Source organism: Leuresthes tenuis, unplaced genomic scaffold (assembly GCF_036924035.1).
Source record: "Leuresthes tenuis unplaced genomic scaffold, fLeuTen1.0.hap1 SCAF_3, whole genome shotgun sequence".
Classification (NCBI taxonomy): domain Eukaryota; kingdom Metazoa; phylum Chordata; class Actinopteri; order Atheriniformes; family Atherinopsidae; genus Leuresthes; species Leuresthes tenuis.
Window position 1 is genome coordinate 36224186 of NW_027325357.1, and position 24407 is coordinate 36248592.

At 42.9% G+C, this 24407-nt stretch overlaps 1 protein-coding gene across 3 annotated transcripts in view; it reads left to right on the forward strand.

The window, feature by feature from the left end:
* The window catches only part of LOC140303956 (calcium-dependent secretion activator 1), a 628956-nt gene that overhangs the window by 57498 nt on the left and 547051 nt on the right, over positions 1-24407 (forward strand). For all 3 annotated transcript variants that reach the window (XR_011915223.1, XM_072382952.1, XM_072382951.1), the window contains exons 5-6: positions 3944-4055; positions 4152-4291. Coding sequence is in view for 2 of the 3 variants with exons in the window: in XM_072382952.1 (XP_072239053.1) it covers positions 3944-4055; positions 4152-4291 (252 nt within the window). In the remaining variant the exon portion in view is untranslated. The remainder of the gene's footprint in view (positions 1-3943; positions 4056-4151; positions 4292-24407) is intronic.

The window sequence follows — 24407 nt, forward strand, 5'->3', positions numbered from 1 at the left end:
GGGCGCTGTGGCACTGGGAGAGGCTGCAGGAGGCCGGATGGTGCTTGACGCGATGTTTTATTCCGATTGCAGATCTGGCAGTCTTTGACATACTCCCGGGTGTCCTCCTGTAATGTGGCCCACCAGAAACATTGTAGAAGGACCTCCCGGGTTCTCTGGATCCCAGGATGGCAGGTCAACTTAGAACCATGGGCCCACTGGAGTGCATCCGACCTCAGAGCTGCAGGCACGAATAAACAACCAGTAGGGCAGGCACTTGGACCAGGCTGACCCTCTGTGGCAGCTCTCACTTTCTCCTCAATTTCCCAAGTCAGGGATGCCACAACACACGGGGATGGAAGGATGGTGTCAGGAGCACTGGTGCCATCATCCTCCCTCTGGAACTGACGTGACAGAGCGTCCGGTTTGACGTTGCGGGAGCCGGGTCTGTAGGAGAGGGTGAAATTGAACCTAGTGAAGAAGAGGGCCCATCGTGCCTGTCGAGAATTGAGTCTCTTTGTGGTTCAAATGTACTCCAGGTTCTTGTGGTCAGTCCACACCAGGAAGGGCTGCTTGGTTCCCTCCAGCCAGTGCCGCCACTCCTCCAGGGCCAGTTTAACAGCGAGGAGTTCCCGGTTACCAATGTCATAATTTCTCTTGGCTGGGGAAAGACGCATAGAGAAAAAAGCACATGGGTGGATCTTCTGGTCACTGGCTGCTCGCTGGGACAGCACAGCCCCTACACCCATGTCAGATGCATCCACCTCTACGATGAACTGCCGTTCGGCGTCAGGAACTTGGAGGATGGGTGCAGAACTGAAGCGGTCCCTCAGGGTCTGAAAGGCTGTATCTGCAGAATGGGACCATCGGAAGGAAGTCTTGGAGGATGTCAGGGCTGTGAGAGGGGCAGCGATGGAGCTATAGTTCCGGATGAAGCGCCTGTAAAAATTGGCAAAGCCCAGGAACTGCTGCAGCTTCTTACGGGTTTCAGGGACTGGCCAGCACCTAACTGCGTCCACTTTGGCAGGATCCATCTCCAGGTGACCTTGAGTCACAATGTAACCCAGGAATGACACAGTCTGTGAGTGAAACTCACACTTTTCGGCCTTCACGAAAAGGGAGTTCTCCAGCAAGCGTTGGAGAACCATCTGGACATGGTGGATATGTTCTTCGCGGGACTTAGAAGAAATGAGGATGTCGTCCAAATAGACGAAAACATATTTGTCGATCATGTCTCTGAGGAGGTCGTTGACCAAGGCCTGGAAAACTGCCGGGGCATTAGTGAGGCCGAATGACATCACCAAATATTCATAATGTCCGGTGGGCGTCTTAAAAGCAGTCTTCCATTCATCCCCCTCTCGGATCCGGACAAGGTGGTAGGCGTTACGGAGGTCGAGCTTGGTGAAGATTATGGCTCCTTAAAGTAACTCAAAGGCTGAGGAGATGAGGGGAAGAGGGTACCGGTTCTTTATAGTAATGTCATTAAGTCCCCTGTAATCAATGCAGGGGCGCAGGGTCTTGTCCTTCTTCTCTACAAAGAAAAATCCTGCCCCAGCAGGAGACGACGAGGGTCGGATAATACAGGTAGTACAAACGCCCCTTGGGAGGTGAAGTGCAAGGCATCAGGTCAATGGAACAGTCATAAGGCCGATGAGGGGGCAATGAAGTCGCCTTAGTCTTACTGAACACCACCCGGAAGTCATGGTACTCGGCAGGAACTCTGGACAAGTCAGGGCAGGAACTAGAGTGCGTTGTCTGCTGGGGTACAGAGGCCTCTTTAAGGCAGACCTGGTGGCAGGAGTTCTTCCAACCGAGGATGCCCCCTGTGGCCCAGTCAATGTGGGGGCTGTGTCGACGTAGCCAACGGTAGCCTAAGATCAGTGGAATGTTGGAAGATGACAAGAGGTGAAACTGGATGGTCTCATGGTGGTTACAGGAAAGTAGCATGTGGACAGGGGAAGTCTGGTGAGTGACAGTCTCCAGAAGATGGCCATCAAGGGCTTTGGCAGGAATTGGGGTATCAAGTGGAGTCCGAGTTGTACGGCTAAGCTCCCGGCCATAATGTTGGCATCTGCACCAGAGTCTATAAAAGTGGGCAGGGTGTGTGCACCACCAGGAAGGAGGAGCTTGACTTGGAACAGAGGGCGTAAGCTTGAGGAGGAAGACTTTGCTGCCATGTGACTCACAAGGACTTCCTCACTCACTGGTGAAGCCCTGTCTTTTAACGGGCAGTGGGAGATGAAATGTCCAGTTTGTCCACAGTACATACACAGATTCCCCTTACGGCGGCGCTCTCGCTCTTCGGATGTAAGCTTGGTGCGGCCCACCTGCATGGGCTTAGACTCTACACCATTATCCATAACAGGTAAAGAGGAACCGGAAGCAGATGAGTAACCTGGCCAGCGGGCTGGGTCGAGACGCCCAGGAGTGTTCTGTCTCCTCTCCCTTCTCCGGGCCTGTATGCGGAGGTCCAGCCGAACAGTAAGTTCAATGAGACTGTCCAGTGGGGAAGGTAGAGGATAGGAAACCAGTTCATCCTTGATGTAGTCTGACAAACCATGCAGAAAAGCATCGCGCAGAGCCGCAGTGTTCCAGTCGCTTCGACGGGCCCTGGCCCGGAAGTCGATGGAGAAGTCAGCCACTGACTGGTTCCCTTGGCGCAGGGAGAGCACATCACGGGCGGCATCAGGTCCGGAAGCACCCAACCCGAACACTTGCGTAGTTCTTCAGAGAAGGCCTGAAATGATGCACAGGCGGAAGTCCGCCTCTCCCACTATGCTGTTCCCCAGAGGAGGGCTCTGCCGGTCAGGTTGCTAACTACGTATGCCACCCTGGCCTCCTCAGTGGCGAACGTGTATGGCTGCAGGCCGAAGAGTAATGAGCAGGAGGTCAGGAATGAACCGCAGAGTTCAGGGTTTCCATCATATTGCTCAGGGGTTCCCACTCTGGGCTCGGAGATCATTCTGGGCTGTGGCAGAGCTGGAGCAGGAGTTTCCGATGTGGGGACTGGAACTGCAGAAGGGCGAGTGGACATCAGCTGCAAAGGTATTAGTGTTGGCCTCTGCAGCTTGTCTGGCGTATGCATCAGCCTCCTCCATTCTCTGCTGTTGCTGCATGAGCGCATTCTCAATCCTCTCAAACCGATCCTGTGGTGAGGGTGGTCCTGCTGGGTCCATGTCGGGCCAGATTGTACTGTAACGGGTGGTGTATGGACCCAATTGCAGTACAAAGGAGTCAGAAGACAGTGGTAAAAAGTTCAAGGCTTTACTGAGACTCTGGCAGACAGAAACGGTTTAGAAACCGGCAAACAGGAATCAGGAGAGGAGAGGCAAAGTTCTTGGTCAGGGACAGAAGGCTGGGTCGAATTACCAGGAGGCAGACGAAGCACGGAATCAGGGACTGGCGAGGTCGGTACCGGTAACGCTGGCAAAGAACAATCTAGCAAAGGATAGAGTGTGGAGCTGGTGACTATATGCTGGGCTGATTGCATGTGATGAGAGGCAGCTGTGTGCACAGGTGAGTGGAGTGAACTGATGAGGTGTGTGTGGCTGACAGGCTGAGTGGGGCAGAAGCAGGATCAATGGAAAATTACTGATGGTTGGATGACTAAACTGTGACACCAGGAAGCTGGCTCAGAGTTGTCTGCTAACAAAATGGTGCTCTTGCTATTTATATTGTTTATGGGAAAGGGACATTCAATGTTATGGGAAAAGGCATTACTAGCCATTCAATGTTATTGGAAGACGAGTTCAGACAATCAAAACACTTTTGCTTGCTACATAGTATTATGAGAACCAAAAGACAGGAGGAGGCCTCCCCCCATCACAGCAGCTTTTCTCATAGTATAACTATATAACTATATAATTTTTCTAACAGCAATACACAAGCAGGTTTGATACTAACTGAAACTATCATTACACATCGCTCTACTTTCTTTCTTGTGTTTGTGTGTACCTGTGTGTAGTTGGGGTACCCAGGGTGACTTCACCACGACCCAGCCTTTACCTGTAGTCAAGGTGAAGCTCTTCACTGAGAGCACAGGTGTGTTGGCTCTGGAAGATAAAGAGTTAGGAAGGGTAAGTGACCAATTCACTGGGGTAATGTTACTGTTGTATGATCTTTTATAATGTAGGTAACATACCGGTACATTATTTTTATGCGATTATTCCCAGGTTGTGCTTCACCCAACTCCTAACTGTTCCAAGCAGTGTGAGCTCCACAAGATGACAGTTTCTAAAGGCTGCACAGATGGTGACCTTATAATCAAACTGGCCATTCGCATTGATAAGCCACAGAATATGAAGCATTGTGGGTAAGTGACAGTGAGATTCTGTAGGCTCATGTGCCTAATAATTGTGAAAGTGGATGTATGTTACATTATTCAGAATTTAGTAAAGCACCTCAGTTCTTTCCTGTGATTAGGTTTATGTGTGCTAGCCAAACTAAAACAGCCTAACTTAAGTTTTTTTTTTTAATTTTGTGTTCATTTTGATTGATGCCTTCATGTACTATAATCACCATGGTTTGACTCAAGTACTTTTTATGCGTATCATATATAATATATTTTTATGCTTTCATGACATACTTATTCTATCACTTTTGGGGACATTCGCATGGGCGATGTGAGAGCATCTCTGATAAGATATAAACAATTTTTTCTATCTTTTTCTTTCCAACATTTATGAATGTAGTCCCTGTGATTTATATATAAAAGGCAAAACAAAAAAAAGCATCTGGGCCTAATCAGATCTTAAAATGACTTAAAAACAACATAAGTGAACACCAACATGTGTCATATATGTGTCATTATCTAAACAAAACTAGGCCAAATTACATAGGCAGTGTGTGAAAAAGTTAATATCTTACTGGATTAACAGGAATTGAAAGTGTATCTTGCTGCCAGATGCAGGTAGTCAAATGTACTTAATTAATTGCCATGAGCAACTGTGAGTACTTTTATAAACGCTGAGGTTTTTGCAAGTTTGCAGGTCTTGAGCATTCACATGCAGTATGTGTTAACACAATGCCAAGGAGAAAAGACATCAGCATTGATCTGAAAAGCAATCACACTGGTTTACAGGCTTATAATATGGTGTTATTTTTGTGCCATAATCCTGAGCAAACTGTGGCAGATTTTGAGCAAAGGAAAACTATTTTGCGAGTGCATCACATGTAGGCAATGTTGAAAAGAAAATCGCATTCAAGCAAGAAATAATTCATTCTGGGTGAGCAAACATCTATTCTGTGCTCAATAACTATCTCACAAACTGCGCGAGCCGATCACGGCGCTGTCGCCCCCTCCCTCTCCATCTCCACCTCCTCATCCCCCTGACAAACACAGCGTTACAAGTGTGCCAAAGAAAACAACCAATCAGAGAACTGTACAACGTAAATTTAATTGGTTCTTGAGCCTATGTCTACGGTGTCCTGGAAGTGTTACCGAAAATCCTCAAGTGAAGACGAAATGGCGTGGGAAGGGAGCACTTCGAAAAGCAACCGGACACACACACACACACATTCCGGTCAGTATTTTTTAATTATTGACATTATATACTCATATCGAAAAGACTTGATTTTTCTCCATCTGAGACAATGACTTAGAACCTTTGGACTTTTCTTTCTCCAACAATCCAGGTTACTGATGATGTCGAATGAACAACAAATGGAAGAAACTATCACGCCACGACCACATGTAAGTAAATACGCTGTTTCTTTTATATTTCGTGTTTCATGAGCCTCTATCACGTCCTGGTTGTTTACGTTTGTTTGTAATGTTACATTATTAGTTTACAAACTAGCAGTTGGCGAGCTCGGTAAGTTTCCAACTGTGGTGTTGCCTCTGACTGAAGAATCCGATGATTCCGCTGTACATATGTTTTATTGATCTGGTTCCAAAAGAAAGGGAACCTCCATAATCTGCAGTCTCTTTGACCCAGCAGGAGATATTAAGACAGCAGTTGATGGAGAGACTTGGAGAGACTTCTCTCCATTAACTGCCATAAACTAGCAACCACCAAATTTGGACTATTTGCCATGAATTTATCCTGTTCGAATCACTCTCTCAGCAGATAAGTGGTTCAATTCAATTCAATTAAGTTTTATGTATATAGCGCCAAATTATAACAATTGTCATCTCAAAGCACTTAAAAAATATTGTCCAATTCAAGCCAATTGGAATTCAATTAATTGTAATCATAATTCAATTAAATCCAATTAATTAATTTCCAAATAATCCAATTCATTCATAGGGAGTCAATTAAAAAATTTAATTGGCTCCCTATTTGGCTGCTGTAATTAAACCTTTACTTAAAAAAATACTCTTGATTCAGAAGTGTTAGCTAATTATCAACCTATATCCAATCTCCCTTTTTTGTCTAAAGTTCTTGAAAAAATAGTTGCAGCTCAACTTTGTGATCATTTACATAGAAATAATCTGTTTGAAGAGTTTCAGTCAGGATTCAGAGTGCATCATAGCACAGAAACAGCACTGGTGAAAGTTACCAATGATCTCCTCTTAGCCTTAGAGAGAAAATAGGATCCCTTCGATCAAACTCATTTTGACAGGTGACCTCTGACCTCTTATCGATCAAAAAAGAGCTTTATATGTGAGGAGAAGAATCTTAAAAGCTATTCTGAATTTAAAAGGGAGCCAATGAAGAGAAGCTATAACTGGAGAAAAATTATCTCTGCTGTTAGTTCTCATCAGAACTCTGGCTGCAGCATTTTGGATCAGCTGGAGGCTTTTCAGAGAATATGTGGGACAGTCGAATAATAAGGAATTACAGTAGTCCAATCTTGAAGTAACAAATGCATGAACTAGTTTCTCTGCATCACCCTGAGACAGGATGTTCCTGATTTTGGCAATATTACGAAGGTGAAAGAAGGCAGTCCTTGAAACCAGTTTTATATGTGCGTCAAATGATCAATTCTGGTTAAAAAAAACTCCAAGGTTCCTCAGTGTAGAACTAGAAGCCAAGGAAATACCATCTAGAGTAACTATATAACTAGACAATTTCTCGCTCAGGTCCAAAGAGAACAACTTCAGTTTTGTCTGAATTTATAAGCAGACAGAACTGAGTCATCCAGCTCTTTATGTCTTTAAGACGGCTTGTAGTCTGACCAACCTATTAGTTTCATCTGTTTTCATTGATAAGTACAGCTGAGTATCATCAGCATAGCAATTTTAAATTTATGCCATGCTGTCTAATAATGTTACTTAATGGAAGCATGTATGAAGTAAAAAGAATCGGTCCAAGCACAGAACCCTGAGGAACTCCATTACTTACTCCAATGTGTGAGGAAGATTTTTCATTTACAAGAACAAACTGGAATCTGTCAGATAAATATGACTTAAACCAGCCTAATGCAGTCCCTTTAATCCCAATGACATGTTCAAGTCTCTGTAACAGAATGCTGTGATGGATCGTATCAAATGTAGCACTGAGATCCAACAGGACAAGCACAGAAACAGGGGTTTCGAGTAAAGGATAAAAACCCTGAGACAGTCGGTGTGTAGAGAACGACTTTGGGGTGAAAGATAGCTGATTCAAGATGCCAAGGACAAGAAGCAGAGTGAGTGTAGAGGAGAAATCTACGCAGGCCCCGGAGAGGACGTGTGCTCTGCGGTGTCTCATTTGTGAGACTCCGGTAACGATATTTGAAGATCAGCCCTTGATACCAAATGCTCCCAAGAAAAGGATGGTGTTTCTGTGCAGAACGCAGCAACCGCCGCCCGTGTCTCTACGGGAAGAATGGTCACTGGAGCCTTATGGACTGCGGGGAAGATGGGGCTATGTGTTCATGTATGAAACAGGTGACCTCTGTCTGTATCAGCTTGACGAGGGTGGTGAGAAGCCGGGACCTCTGACCACTGTGGGTATGCTAACTTCCAATGACTGGGGAGTGTTGAAACTAGCGATACCGCGTCATAGAGAAGGAGGCAAGGGGTCGGCTGAGGAGGTGTTAACAGTGAAAGAAGAACCCGAAGAAATCCCAGCAACGTCTGCAGCCAAACGGCCGAGACTGGAGAGTCCGAGACTGAAGAATCCTCTGGATGATGCTGAGCTGGCCAAAACAAGGATGGTTTTCACTGCTGTGTGGCAATCGAAAACAGGCGTTACAGGCCGATGGTTCTTCCGTGCAAGCCACCGGAAATCTTATGAGAATGAAGAGGGGGATCTTTTTGTTCTTGAGTGCTATAACTCTGACTGTGGTGTGTTTAGGACGCTGTTAGCAATATCTCATGCAGCCTGGGTGGAGAAGATGAATGATATAGCAGATCGAGTTTCCACGCTGTTCCGCAGTTGCCAGAACTGGGGTGAGATTCTAGCAGTCAAGAAAACCCTGGCTGTGTAGACCTCCCTCCGCTGAGAACCCTCCTCCTCAACCTCAATAACCACACCCCCTTCAGGTTTATAAGGACACACTACAGCACAGGTCATACACCGATCAACACGAGGAACAGGATGAGAACTAGTGTCCAGAAGACATTGTGCGAGGAGATCACTGACCGCGATCTGGAGAATGCTTCTCCGTCGCTATTGATGCATACAGGGACCCCTTCTGCAACATCCACATCACCGCAGTTTGGATCACCAGACAGCGACAGATACTACCTGGAGCCGTATCACCCTCCTTCACCAGCGACTTCGTCTGAGTCTTTCTTCTCCTCCAACTCCTCCTCTTCTCTCGAGATCGAGTTCTCAAATTCGGCGCCTGATGACCGCTGCTTAACACAGGAAGCTAAATCTAACGAAATGGAGGAATCATGCTACGGGTGTAGTGTCGATCACCCTAGTTTACGCCAACATCAGTGCAAGGATGTCCTCGAGGACGACTTTTTTCATGACCATTACTATGCGGAGACTTTATAATCAACAATTCATTGCTTCCATTCAACATCTTCTAACTGCGCGCAACATTTGTGATGATGATGCCAGAGTCAGGGCTGTGGCAGAAGCTTACTTGTACGAACTAACTCTGGTGAAACAAATCAACACTTCTATACACGATATGTACGAGCAGTTGATTGGAGAAGATGTAAAGAAATTGCAGCAGCTTCAAACCATGACAAAGTTCTGGGAGGGTTAAAAGGAGGGTGTAATATTGTAATCATGTGATGTGATGTTGTTATAACATTTAACTTTTCTTAAATCCTATATTACTAGCATTCCTGCTTTTTGTGATCATTTGTATGTGTGTGTGTGTGTGTGTATTATCACACATTAGAGAAAAAATAAAAGGTTGAAATATACTTGCGTTTTGTGTTTTCTGTCATTACAAGCCAGAGTTTGTATAAGGTGAGATGGCTGAAACGAGGTTAATGAAAAAGGTTTTCTACGATCCTATCCACCCTGGTAGTTTTGGGGGAGTAGAGAGGTTGCGTAAAGCTCTACAGGACGAAACGGGTAAGAAAGTCGCGTGTGAAAAAGTGCAAGACTTCTTATCAGAGCAAGATGCATATACTCTACATAAACCTGCAAGAATACATTTTCCGAGAAACAGAGTTTTTGTCACCAGCCCCTAAAAACAATTCCAAGCAGATCTCTGCGACATGCAGGCCTTGGCTGAGTACAATGACGGGTATAATTATCTATTAACCGTCATTGACTTGTTTTCAAAAAAGGCTTACGTTCGTACTATGAAGAGAAAAACCGCTGCAGAGGTGGTAAAGGCTTTTGAATCCGTTTTTCGAGAAAGCGAGACTCCTAAAAAACTTCAAACTGATGCGGGGAAAGAATTTTTTAACAAAAAATTTAAGGCATTATTAGAGAACCACAGAGTTGTGCATTTTGCTACTCCGAGCGAGGTAAAGGCATCTGTGATTGAGAGGTTTAACGTTAAAAACCAGGATGTGGAGATATTTTACTGCTAATAACACACGTCGATACCTCGACGTCCTGCAGGATCTCGTGGAAAGTTAAAACCACAGTTACCACACGAGCATCAAAATGAAGCCTGTAGAGGTGACTCTAGAAAACACCTTTAAAGTTTTTCAGAACCTGTACGGCTCTGCACGCGATCGACGCTGCAAGGACTCAAGGATAAAGTTTAAAAAAGGAGATCTTGTAAGAATATCTAAACTGCGAGGCGTGTTTGACAAGAAATATGAACAAAGCTTTACAGATGAAGTGTTTACAGTGACCGAGCAGCTTGCACGATCTCCCCCTGTGTACAAACTCAAAGATTTTGATGGAGAAGCTATTGAAGGTTCATTTTACGCGGAGGAGATTCAAAAAGTTAAACTGAATAAAGACAAGATGTATCAAGTGGAGAAGATATTAAAACGACGCAACATCAGGGGTGTAAAACAGGTTTTTGTCCGTTGGAAAAACTGGCCTGAGAAATTCAACAGCTGGGTCAGAGCCAGTGACCTTCACGAGGTATAAAGGGGGCCATCGCTACTCCTAGCCCGCTACATTACACCTTGAACTGAACGGTAGAGGATGAGGGGTTTTATATCACCCTGCCCTCCAACGCTAGTCTCAACGTCTTTAAGAATGATACCAGTTCCAGTTTCCGTGTGGATTTAGCCCAGCATATCGATTTGGAAGGTTCGTGGCAGGTTGCCTTTACGGAGATTTCTTATCCGTACACATGGCATAACGCCCCCAGGGACCAGGCTTTTTTTGAATGGAGGAAAGCGGGGCTGGAAAACTTCTACCGCCAGAATATAGGATGGGGACATTTCAAGGATTTGAATCAGCTCAAAGCCGAGATTGAGGGTCACCTTAGAAAAATAGGTTCTGATTTTTATTTAGTCATGAACACGGTGGAAAATAGACTCGTGTATCGGGCAGGTGCCCAGTACCACCTGCGTTTTTATCCACCACTGAGCTACATGCTAGGTGTGGAGCCTGGCAAATGGATCGTATTTGATAAAAGGAGTGCCCCTTACCCGATGGATTTAAAAGCAGGTTTCTACCAGCTTTACTGTTACAGTGATGTGGTTGCTCCTCAGATAGTCGGCGATGCTTATGCCCCACTCTTGCGAACAGTTAGAGTAGAGGGTAAGTTTGGCGATATGATTACGCATACTTTTAACCCGGTCAACTATCTACCTGTAGCAAAGAGGCATATTGAAAACATCCACATAGAGATTAAAACGGATCAAAACACTCCGGTAAATTTTACTTTAATTGTGAGACTACACTTCCGACCCGTGATATCACAACGCGTAATGAAATGATGGTCATTCACTCTGATATCACAGAGAGAGTAAGAGGGAATATATATATATATAAAAACGGGTTGATCACAGACTCATTAGTCACTATCAAGCAAACGTTCAGTCAGAGGTCACCTCAGTGTCTGTGTCTGTGTCAGGAGGAGGATAACAAAACAAAGCAACATGGTTCAGATAAACATGAGGGATGATCCTCACCGCTTCGTAAACTATTACCAGAACCAGGTCGGAGGTACCCTCCTGTTTTTTATGGAGCACCTGTAATGTACGGTCGCGGAATAGGCTCTATATTTTCAAAATTATTTCGCTTCGTAGCCCCCCTAGTTAAAAAAGGTTTTGCTATAGCTAAGCCTCATCTGAAAACAGCAGCTACAAACATTGCCTCAGATGTCATAGGCAAAACCATGAGAAGGATCTCTGGTCCTGCAGAGACGGGAGGACAAGAAGGATCGGGTATTATGGTTCTGTCACGAAGACCAAGAAAGCGGCCGCCGGGTGAACGTGTGAGGGGGTCACAATTAGTGAGGCCGCTCAAAAGAAAGAAGTCAGTTGGAAGGATCAAGCCTAAAGGGAGGAAGTCTGCACGGAGCAGGGACATATTTCACTGAATCATAAATAGAGAGAGAAAGAGAGTAAAACATGGCTCTTTTGCATCACAAATCCCCTGAGTGCACCCTGGCAGAACTGGACTTATTTTCAGTCCCTATGACCCAGCTTTCTATCGAGGATAAGATCTACACAGAAATTATGCCTCTATCCGCTATTACTGAGAATGGTCCGATTGAGTTTTTTATACCGGGAGATGGTGAAAAGTATCTGGATCTCAACGATACCTTGTTACATCTACGCGTGAAGATCACCAATGCAGACGGCACAAACTTGGCGAACGACGCACCTGTGGGTCTCATCAATTATCCTCTCAATACACTATTCAGTCAATGTGATGTTACTCTGGGTGATAGATTAATTTCACAGTCTAGTGCCACTCACCCATATAGAGCTATGATCGAGACTCTGCTAAACTTTTCTGAAGACACGTTAAAGAGTCAGTTCAGCGCTGGTCTTTATTATAAAGATACAGCAGGCGCCATAGACTCTATAGTAACCAATAATGGGCCGAACAGAGGGCTAAACCAGAGGGCTCTCTGTACAGCTAATTCCAGAGAAGTACACCTAATGGGCCCCCTCCATGGGGATATTTTTTTCTGCGAAAGGCTCCTGCTGAACTCTGTGGATATGAGAGTTAAACTAACCAGAGCCAGTGAGGCTTTCTATCTCATGGGAACCATAGACTCGACTTTCCGATGAATGATATTAGGCGCCTCTCTTTTTATCAAAAAAGTTTCCGTCTCCCCCGCTGTTCGTTTAGGCCACACATCGGCCTTAATGAGAGGAAACGCTCTCTACCCACTGTCACGAGTGAATGTAAAAACATACTCCATCCCTGAAAATTCGAGGATATGTAATTAGGAGAATCTCTTTTTGGGAGCGATGCCTAAATATATTGTTTTGGGAATGGTGCACCACGAGACATTCACGGGAAGAAGGGACTTGTCACCCTTCAACTTTAAACATATGGATATAGAGTATCTAGCTCTTTGTCAGGATGGTAAACAAGTTCCAGCCAAGGCGTTCCAGCCTCAGTTCAACTAAGGCATTTCAGTTCGGGAATTTTACAATTTGTTTACAGTGACCGGTCGTCATTTAAAAGATCTCCCTCTGAGTATCCCTCGTGAAGAATTTAACAACGGTTACTCGCTGTTTATCTTTAATCTCAATCCTGGTGAGGATAGCGACGCCTTGTCACCTGTTTCTAATGGGAATTTAAGACTGGAGATGAGGTTTAGAGTACCGCTAACTCACACCACAACCCTCATTGTCTACGCATGTTACGATTCCATTTTGGAGATCAACTCGAGAAGACAGGTGCTGGTGGACTATTATTAAAAGAGTAAGCATGATTAACCACCAACTGGAGAGCCTGTTGCACCATCTACTGGGAGACCTATTTTGTGGGGTGTGGGCTAGTGACCAACTCCCCTTGCGCACACAAACGTTTACAAAGCCGGCTTACTTTATTTGTGAATACACATCCTTCTCACATGCCTGGGGAGCACTGGCTAGTTCTGACTCTGGAGGAGAACGGTCAAGCAACCTTTTTCGACTCTTACGTGCTACCGCCAGATTTTTCTCACTACCCCTCAGACATTGTGTCATTTCTGAAAGACCGATCCCTGAAGATAACGTACCATAATCGCCAACTTCAGAACACCTTGTCCACCGTGTGCGGTCAGCAGTGCGTTTATTACCTCTGCCACCGGGCGTGCGGAATGTCTCTGCAACAAGTATTATCCTCCTACAGTGACGATGTTCTTAAAAATGATGTGATGGTATCTAACTTTGTGAAAAAATATCAGAGATGCATCAGAAAGCACAGTGCTACCTCATTTAATCACGGAGCCTGTTCTTTACAGATGTTCAAAGAGTGCTACAAATTGTGAATGCATGAAAGTAGTGATGGGATGATGCTACCTCAAGGAGTGTATTGACACACTACACAAACTGTGTCGGCACTGTATTGAAACTGTGTTGGTCACTCAATAGTGACCCCTTCAGGTGTTCTGAAATCATTGCAGGTAAATGAAATAAGAAGATGGACCAGGTAAAATGCGGCAAATCCAACATGAGCCTGCGAAACATTTAATCACCAGTCCTTTATTTAAGATATAATCTCATTATTGTATAACTTCATTCGCTCAATTTGTGAGTCAAGTTGTCCATGAGAAGAGTTCAAAATAGGCTTCAAACCTTGTTGATGTAAATGCTAAACTGAGTTGGTTTGTAAAATATAGCAAATTTGTATTAAAATTCAGAGTTCAACTTTTTATCTTATGTGTGGAAGTTTGTTAACGTAAGTGTTAAAGCATAAAAATAAAACAAATTACATATAGATTCATTTATGCATTTTTATTGAGGAACAACCGTTTTTGTAGGGTGTTTGCTCCAAGGCGATTTCTCCTCTTACACACCAGTTCCCCTGCCTTGGAAAAAACTCTTTCACAGGGTACAGATGAAGAGGGTGAACACAACATTTTCAGTGCAAGTTGATGAAGGTTTGGATAACAACAAACTCCAACTCCAACAACAAAACTCCATCCAACAAACCCACAACATGTTGACACAGTTTGCTTTCTTATAAACACAATTTGGCGCCGTCACATTTAAGCGATACCGTTCCTGTATTGGTCACGTGATTTTTTGTGATACACGCACCAATACAGGGTTTCACTCTTGGGCTCTCGACACAGAGCTGACGCACCAGTGTCGTTCGTCCCATCACTACATGAAAGTGATGACTCTGTAGACTCTGAAAATTGGAATCAATAAAATTTTTTATTGAGAACAAATGACGGTATCATTTTATTAATTTCTTACAGAAATTTATGGTGAAAAGGTAACCCAGCGCAGAGGTTTTATCTTTTTATGCAAACTATGTTCATCTGCAGCCTCGTCTCGCTCACCATGTCCAGATCTTAAAAAATGTGGGGAGAGGGTTATCTTCTTCGGTTTTACAGATGGTATTTTCTCCATTCCGCTCGGCTCTGTTTTGAGACGACGGTATTGTTCACGGGCTTGCGGATTATTCACAGAGGATAAAGGTATGTTCAGTTCATTCAGGACATTGAGAAAACTTGTCCAGCCTGTTGGTTGCATGGTTTGGGCTTTCCTTTTAAAAGAGAGCAGAAGGTTTTTAAGTAAATCAACCAAATGTGATCCTCTCACAACCTGCCCCTGATAAACAAATTCTCCTCTGGTGGTCCAGCCATTTCTCTCAGATAATTTCCTCAAGATGTATTCACCATTTCTGCGATCGCGCTTTGGAAGGATTTTTAATACCTCACTCGCCGTTGCAACCAATTCTAGCTGATCGGGCTCGTGAACACGGTTCGTCTCACGGGAATCTGATTCAGGTATTGGATGATTAAGACTGTTTCGCTGAAGAGTCACAGTCATCCATGGCTCCTCCATCTGACCTTGCTTGATTAGGGTGAGGTATCTTTGCAGCAGGGCGTCGTATTTCTTAATTTTTTCATAAGAGGTCATTCCTGATTCGTCGAGTATCGCTCTCATTTTATTATCCAAATCGTCCTCCGCCGTCTGTCTGATAGAAGTCTCTGACTGACTCAAGTGTTTGAACTGATGAGGTGAGATGAAAAACATCTTTTGTGCCATCCTGAGCGACATGGTTCTTATCTTCTGTTGTTCTTATCTTCTAACGATTCCGGCCACTAGATCCCCAATTACGGGTCCAAGAGCCGTTAGGATGGGGAGAATAAACCCACCTCCTTGACTTTTGAGAGCCAACTGCTTACGTTTTAAACCGGTTCTCTTATCAGCCAGCAGTCTGATAACTTTCTTTTGCTTTTTCAAACTCCGATACTGAGGAGTTATATATTGAGGAGGAGATATTCAGAGCAATCTCACACAAAGCTTTAAGAAAGTCGGGTAAACAATGGCCGAGAATGTCCTTACGTTTCTGAGGTGTGGCGTGGTACAGAGCTCTGAGTAACGGAGCATTCCTTTTTATACGGGCTGACATGATAAATTACTATGCTTTCGGAACATAGACAACTGGCCACTGACTAGGAAGTAAACCCGTTCTCAGTCTGTATTGTTCTGGGCATGAGTGGGTCAGGTCGACCATTAAATACCCGTGCGGCTCTCTGGTGGCGTCCTCAAAGCTCTCCAGGAAGATAGCTTTCTCTGAGGGGAAGATTTGACGGGCTAGTATATTCACCTGCAATCTGTCTCTGGGATTCTTAAACAGCACCAGGTAGTTACTGTTCAAGCTGATGGTGCGACTGTATTTCCCTTGATGAAATACATTTTGAGTCAACATCATGACACTCATATTTCTGTGATGTCTGTACTGTGTGAAAATCTTTACCACTTCAGGATGGTCTGAAGCCTGAAAAATAACGTCGTCCAGAATAACCAAGTGCTTACGATCAGGAGGGAACAGATTTTCATCTTCAAAAGAATGAGGCAATCCTTCCACAAATTTGATGTTTTTATTCAGCCGCTGCAGTTCAGTGTACAATGGTTGGAAAGAGGTATAAATCCAAACAATATCATCAGGTACATCATCCATCACATGGTTACACTTTTTTAAAACACTTTTAACAAAAAACAATTTCCCACATCCGCTGGGCCCCACAACCAGACATGAATAATGAGTCTTTAGTCTGGGGTCAAAATCAATCTCCTTCAAATCAGAAAATTGGGACATTTTTTTTTTTTTCCCTCTTAATCACCTTAATACCTTAATAACCGAAAGGCAGAGTTGTACCATCAGGAAAAAGGCGTCTCTTGTCATACACCACCCGGAACTTTTTCAGGAATGTCACATTTTTTAACAGAAACCCCTTTTTATCTCTTCTGATGGTACGCTGAGGGGTCTCGATCACCGTTTCTCTGGAGCCAGCCAAGTATCCCTCCACTAACTCTTTGACGCTGTCAAAGTTGACCTTCTCGCTGCATTCATGCGTCTGAGTGATGCCTTTAATGCGCATCAATACTTTTTTCTGATTTCTGGTCTGGTAGGCGTAACTCTTGGGTCCTGATGCAACAAATTCCTGAATTGTGTCACCCCCCAGCTCATCAGTCAAATCCCCCAGATAGTTTCCCAGTTTCAGAGGAGTCTCACCTTTTTTCACCACATAGATCAGACTGTCTGTGTCTATGTAGAGAATTTTGTCCTGCATTACTTCCAGACAGCTGTACAGTTTTAAACGTGCATATGCAGTGGTAAATGCTGCAATGAATACATTGTTTACCTTGTTGGGAGGAGCGATGTACCGTTTGTTGTAAGTCCACTGCAACATGCACATGTCAGGGTTTAGAAAGTGGAAGTAGGCTATCTTGTATTTACCCGAGAACATGAAATTAGAAAATTCATTCGGGTCTGTGACGATGGTGGTCTGATGGAGGTCGTTCCTCTGCGCAAATTTCCCCCAGAAACTGTTCAGACACAGTTTAGCCACCTGTCTTTTAGCAGGGTTCACCTCTATTAGGTATTAAGATTGAGCTACTGGTCCTGTCAAAGTGCCACACCTCAGTGATTTTAGCAAGACGATAACCAAGCTTTAACGCCTTGCTAAACTCCACACTCACCCACACACCTGTTAGTGCTCTCTCCTCATCTCTGTGGTTGCATGCACCTGCCTGGTTATTCATTTCAGCACAGGTACGACAGAGAGTGAATACAAGTTTTCCGTGAGATGACTTGTAAGGTAAAACTGGGAAAAACAGCCCGCGCGGAGGATAAACAACAGCTCTTATGAAACCAAAGTAGCTGTCAGGGTCATCAAAATCTTTAAATATAATAATTCTGGGTTGGCCGAGAGGGTAAGGAAAGCTGCAATTTACATAGGGATAAAGAGATGTAAAGTCAGCGTAGTGCACAGTTTCATCTACCCCCGCACTGTACCTCAACCTGAGTGCGCAGGTCCGACCACCGTACAGTGCTTGTCTGGGAGAGAGTGCTTCAGCCAGTGTATGGTCTTCGTCTGCATATAATGTGGGAGCACGAGTGGACTGAGACAGCGACACTTGATTCTTTCCCACACTGTACTTTACATTCTTATGACCCCTGGCCATTTGTTCCTACTGTTCAGTGCCACAGTATGATGCATTCTTGTGACACTGAACGGAAAGAAGAAATGGCCAGTCAGGTAACAATACATGATAGCCAAGATGCATCATGAGTGCAAACTAAGAGGGTAACCTTTTTTATTTTTATTTTTTAAATTTTTTTTATTCTTCTGTGTGTAATTTAAACCTACCTCTATTTGCTATAAACACCCAATCCTCCGTTCAGTGTCACAGTATGGTGCATTCTTGTGACCCCCCTCACACGTTAACCCTCATGGTATGAGCCAGAGAGAGCCAGATGTCTGTTACCTCCCCCACCCCACCCAAATCCTTGTAGTGCTGGCAACTTCTGGCAAAAGGAGGACTTTCCGGCACCCTGAGCCATACTCATACGAGACTTAAAATGTTGTCTGTTTCCCACACTGTACTTTGCATTCTTATGACCCCTGGCCATTTGTTCCTACTGTTCAGTGCCACAGTATGATGCATTCTTGCGACCCCCTGCAGTTGAGACTCATGGTATGAGTTGATCAGTCAGAGAGAACCAGATGTAAACTTTATGGGCAACCTGGTCTATTAGTGAATTCTCTGTAGATCAACCCTTGATACCATATGCACCATGAGTGCAAACTAAGAGGGAAATCTTTTTGTGTAATTTAGACCTACCTCTATTTGCTATAAACACCCCATCCTCCATTCAGTGTCACAGTATGGTGCATTCTTGTGACCCCCCTCACACGTTCAGTCTCATGGTATGAGTTGATCGGTCAGAGAGAGCCAAATGTCTGTTACCCCCCACCCACACCCAAATCCTTGCAGTGCTGCATTCCTGCGACCCCCCCACACATATAATTATTTTCTCATCTTTACCTTACAGGGACCGGTCTTTGAAGCTGTTAAAATGTTGACAGCTTCTACAACTTAACCTTTTCTATTAACCCTAACCCTTTCTCTTATTTAAACATTCAACTAATATATTTCTCACAACCTCCTGACCTTAGCTGTAATCATTCTTAACCCTAGCCATAAACTCCCCCTTCCTTAGATGTCAAAGACCTCTTCAACAGATGGCTGATCTATGTCAAACAAAGGTCACACGTCAAAATAGCTTGATCGATCGATAAGAGGTCAAAAGTCATATCCCCAGATGTCAGCAAACGGATGTCAAACAAAGGTCACCTGTCATATTAATTTGATTGATCGATAAGAGGTCAGAGGTCACCTGTCAAAATGAGTTTGATCGAAGGGATCCTATTTTCTCTCTCAGAGGCTAAGAGGAGATCATTGGTAACTTTCACCAGTGCTGTTTCTGTGCTATGATGCACTCTGAATCCTGACTGAAACTCTTCAAACAGATTATTTCTATGTAAATGATTACAAAGTTGAGCTGCAACTATTTTTTCAAGAACTTTAGACAAAAAAGGGAGATTGGATATAGGTTGATAATTAGCTAACACTTCTGAATCAAGAGTATTTTTTTTAAGTAAAGGTTTAATTACAGCAGCCAGAAAAGTCTGGGGTACATATCCTGTAAACAAAGACCGATTGATCAAATCCAATATGGAAGTATTGATTAAGGGGAAAACCTCCTTGAACAGTCTGGTTGGGATTGGGTCTAACATACAAGTTGATGGTTTAAAAGAGACTATTGCTGTTGTTATCTCAGAGAGATCAATTGGGCTGAAGCCGTCTAAATACAAATCAGGTTCGAAAGATACTTCTAAAGCTGCTCTACTTGATGATACATCAGTGATAATAGTGGGAAGGATTCCATTAATCTTTTCTCTGATAGAAACTATTTTATTGGTAAAGAATCTCATGAAATCATCACTGCTGAGAGTTAAAGGAATACATGGCTCAACAGCCTGGCAACAGTGCTGAAAAGAAACCTGGGATTATTCTTATTCTCTTCTATCAATGATGAATAATAAGCAGTTCTAGCTTTACGAAGGACTTTCTTATACGTTATTAAACTATCTTTCCAGACTAATTGAGACTCTTCTATATTAGAGGAACGCCACTGTCTTGGGTTTGTGTAAACTGCACAAAATCTTCATTGTGCTGTGCAGTGGGAAGTTAATGTCAACATTATGCCCACTGTGGAACAGGAATTAGTAGTCGACCCAGTTTCCGTTTGTCCCATAGTTGTGATAGAGAGAGAAAAATTAAAGAATTTGTTGGACACACATCTGCCAGTCCTCCTGCATTGTAAAATGCCTCGCAGTTTGAAGAAGAACACTTTACAGGAGAATGCAAGAATTTGGCTTCTCAGTTACAGAATCATACAATAGAGTGACTGATGAAGAACTTGACAATATAATTTTAGGTATTAAAAGTCACTTGCCAAATTCTGGGCATTGAATGGTTCAAGGACATATGGTTTCAGTGGGCCTCTGCATTCAGTGGTGGAGAATGATGGCCTCCATGCATTGGGTTGATGCTGCAGGGATCTTCTCACGGATCAAAGAATGAGGGTGTGTTGTGCGAAGAAGTTATTCCGTGAGAGGCCCTCTCTCCTTGACCCACATTGATACAAATCACAAACGAAGTAATCACAAAGAGTAAAATAGCCTGTTGAATGAAATTATTTACATACTGAATGTTAGAATTAGATGGCATGTCACCATATGTGATAAGAACAGCTGTAGTTATAGTCCACTTCTTTTCCCTTTCGAACAGGTACGATATTGTGGTCTTTGGTGGTGCGGATGATTACTTCACTCAAAAAAATTTCTACAACCTAATGTTTGAACTTTACTGTGCAGAATACTGCATTTGCAGAATTTGTCACTGAATGTGTTCATTTAAAATAAAACTGTGCAAACACTTTTGCTGGATTTTTTTCTGAAATTAAACATTTGTGTATTTATCGATTCTTGCTTTTTATTTTCTTCTTTTTTTCCATCAGGAAAATTGAGTAGATAATTGAACACAATGAAAAAATATACCAAACACACAATATTATTTAAAGTATCTTGCAGCTTTTGAGTGGATCTTCCATGAAGATCAAGGTAGATTATTACAAGTTTCTAATTATAACCGAAGATGCATATTTCTTTGTGGTTTTATTGCAGATCCTGTACTTGACACTGCAACAAAACACGGAGCATCAACTGCATTCTCATTTTCCTAAGATCAACCCAGATCCATGGCTTACCATCAAGGTATTTTACCCTAACAAACAAATCATATACTAGCATTGATCTTTAATGTCATCACTTTAAGTCAAAGCAAACCATGTCAACTTCATTGTTTTATTAATTTTATTGTTTTATTTTAGGGTAAGAGTGGATCAGGGTGTTGAAAACTTGGACATCGCCCACTACATGTTTGCCACACGAGGAATAGGAAGAGCATGCTTTATCTCTGGCAAGAGTGTCCATAATCAGAGGTTTGTGCTTAGGTCTTGAAAGTTTTGACTGAATAATTATTGTTTTAACAGTTTGGTGTAATAAAAGCACAAATTGCTGCATAACTTAAAATCAAATAATTAATCTCTTTTTAGAATTGGGCGACTTTGGTGTGACGTATGGGTTGCAGTCACAAGCAAGTACCATGATATTCTTCACACTCTGGAAGACGATGGACTACTTGACATCTCTAATGTGGTTCATCTCTTTGGTGTGCACTACATCTTTGTCCCTCAACCTTGACAGATTTGTCAGAGGATGGAATCATCATCCTCTACGAACAGATGGAGGTCTCTCTCCTGAACAGCTGTGGTGTGTGGGACATCTGCAAAATCTTGATGAAGAAGAGAGACTTGAGGTAAACCATTATAAAACTCACGTTTGAAACACTGATATTTTGTATTGATGCCCTGGTCAAACAATTGAATGAGCTGCTGTAATTCCAGTCTTCCCCTGTTCATCTCCATAGTGAAGCTTTGGATCATTTTCATTACAGAAGGAGCAAAACCTCAATGCTTCACAGGGCTTTATTTGTCCATCACTATATAACATACATAGCTTAACAATATTTCTGGCAAAAAATAAATAGTTTCTCTGTGCGATTTATTTATTTTTTCTCTGGACCTGTAGGAACTTAAAGACCCAGACATTGACTGGGAGAGTGCTGTTCTGCAAGGAGACTCTCATGGTGCAGTGGTGGACCCTGAAATTGTGTACCCATTGGATGATGAAGCCCTGGAAGAACTTCAGAGAGATGTTGATCCTCTAGAACATTCTCAGTTGCATGGTTGTGACTCACACATACGATTCTTGCACAGCATGTCGACAATGACATTCGAACATGATCCTGAATAAACACCAGAGTTAGTTACGACAACCAAGGTTTACAGACATCTGATGCTTGTTCAACTAATGCAAAAATCCTGTATGAAGGCATTTTGCCCCGCGACTGGACTGACAGATTAAGGGGGTATAGAAAATGGATGGATGGAATTAAAATACTAATTCACAACTTTTGTCTTGTTTAGAAACAATCATTAACAATTTGCATTTGCTAATATCTTTTTTGTTCAAAGTATTTTTATTGTTTTTTCAGTTATAAAAGATACAACTTGACATTTAGATACAATCAAATCCATAGACAACCCCACCCCATTGCACCCCCACAGGTTAACATTACAGCAAAGGATCAATAATAACAATAATAAGAAAAAAATTGTTTAATTAAAATAAAACAATGGAGGGGAGAAAGAAGGAGGGGTTACTTCTACACATTTAAGATGTCTGAGGCATCTTTTCAACATGATCTAGAACTGGTAGCCAAATAGTATACAAGTTGAGGGCACAACCTCTAGTAGCATAAAGGAATGTTTTTCTAAAGTCAGATGGTGCAGGAGGTCCCTGATCCATTGATTGAAGGTTTGAGGAGAATTATCTTTCCATCCAAGTAATAGGCTCTTCTAGCCAGTAACATAGCAAAGGCTATCATGTTTTTGCCATGTCGAGGGGGGCAGGAGTTCAGCAGTATAACACCAAATATTGCTATTACGGCAAGAGGTGCTATGGGTACTCCTAGCAGGTCAGAGAAGGATTTGAATATGGATTGCCAAAACTCTTAATTTTGGGCAGAACCAGAACATATATGTGATAACATGGCTGTGTCTGCTCCACAGCGGTCACAGTTGGGGTCGATATTTGATGTCATCTTTGCTAGCCTCGCCTTATAGTCCAAGCAAAATAGCGTTTTAGGACAGACTAATTGTAAAATAATTTTTTTCAGCTTAGACAATTTCTATGAGGTGTCCAGAACAGCATACTAAAAGTCCTAAGAAATCCTAGTTGAGGAAATATGTTAAATTCTCATTAATCCGAGGTGTGCCAATAAGGCCAAACAACAATACACCCCAATGGGGCTATTTTTTTGCTTTACTCCTATCAAAATAAAACTTTATACAATGAAAGCACCCATGGAAAGTAAAATTTTTTGTATTACAAGTTTCTTTGAAAATGTATTTGAATATGCAAATGAGCTATACACTAATCAAAAATGCCCAAAATACACCCAAATAGGCTTATTTTTTTCCTTTACTCCTACCACAATACAACTTTACAAAGTAAAAGTATACATGAAAAGTAACTTTTTTCGTATTACAAGTTTCTGTCTTTTTCTTCTTCATCCAATCATGCTACTGCCAATAGGTGATGGCAATGCTGCTTTTAGATTGGCCTCTAACCTGAAAACTGCCTGGCTTCGTAGTACCTGCCAGAGGCATAAACCCTATAAATGTAATTATTGACTTTAGAACTATAACATTATACACATTACACAATAAATAAAATAAGATACCACAAAGACAGGCTGTTTCTACCCTTGGCCACACTCGTTCTGAAAAAAGTGAAGAATGACAATGGCTTTCTCAAACAAGTTAAGGTGTTCAGGCAGTCACAGGAAAATGTAGGAAAAGATATTACCAGGCATAAAAAAATAATATAGAAATAAAGAGGGAAAGGGGAGTAACAGTTCACAAAGTGTATGAATCAAATATCAAGTCTTTACATAATTAACTGACAACAGACCTGAATCCAGAATGTAAAAATATATACATGTGCATATATAAAAAAAGATAAAATTAAAATCCAGCCCCCTTGGCATCTTTTGCCAATGATTTAAACAATTATTGTTTTAGCAATGGTTATCAGTAATAACAGCTAGTTCTGGTTATCCCCTCTGGACAGTCCACATCCTGTTGTTACAACTCCCACATAAACAATGTTCATATGATGTCCATGTACTCACCATTATGGAGAGAGACGCATAAAGCAAAAGAGGGAGAGGTCAGACCATGTTTGCGTTCACATATGCCATAGCCTCAGCGCGTCTTGGAACAGTTTCTCAGTCCCGTTGTATGTAATACGGAGTCGGGTGGGATGCATAATGCCGTGGCGGACGTTGTCCCGTCCTCGAAGCAGTCTTCTGACCTCGTTAAAGGCTGCTCTTGCTCGGGCAACGCTCGGTGGGTAGTCGGGGAACAGGAGGATGGGGCCCGGCTTCTCTGGCTCGGCGGAGGATCTCAATGCAGTCCTGATGGTAGTGAAGCTTTGCAATTATTGCTCAGGGCTTTCCGTTTGATCTTATTGGTTGAAGAGTGCGATGTGATCTGTCAATCAGCACATCTCTC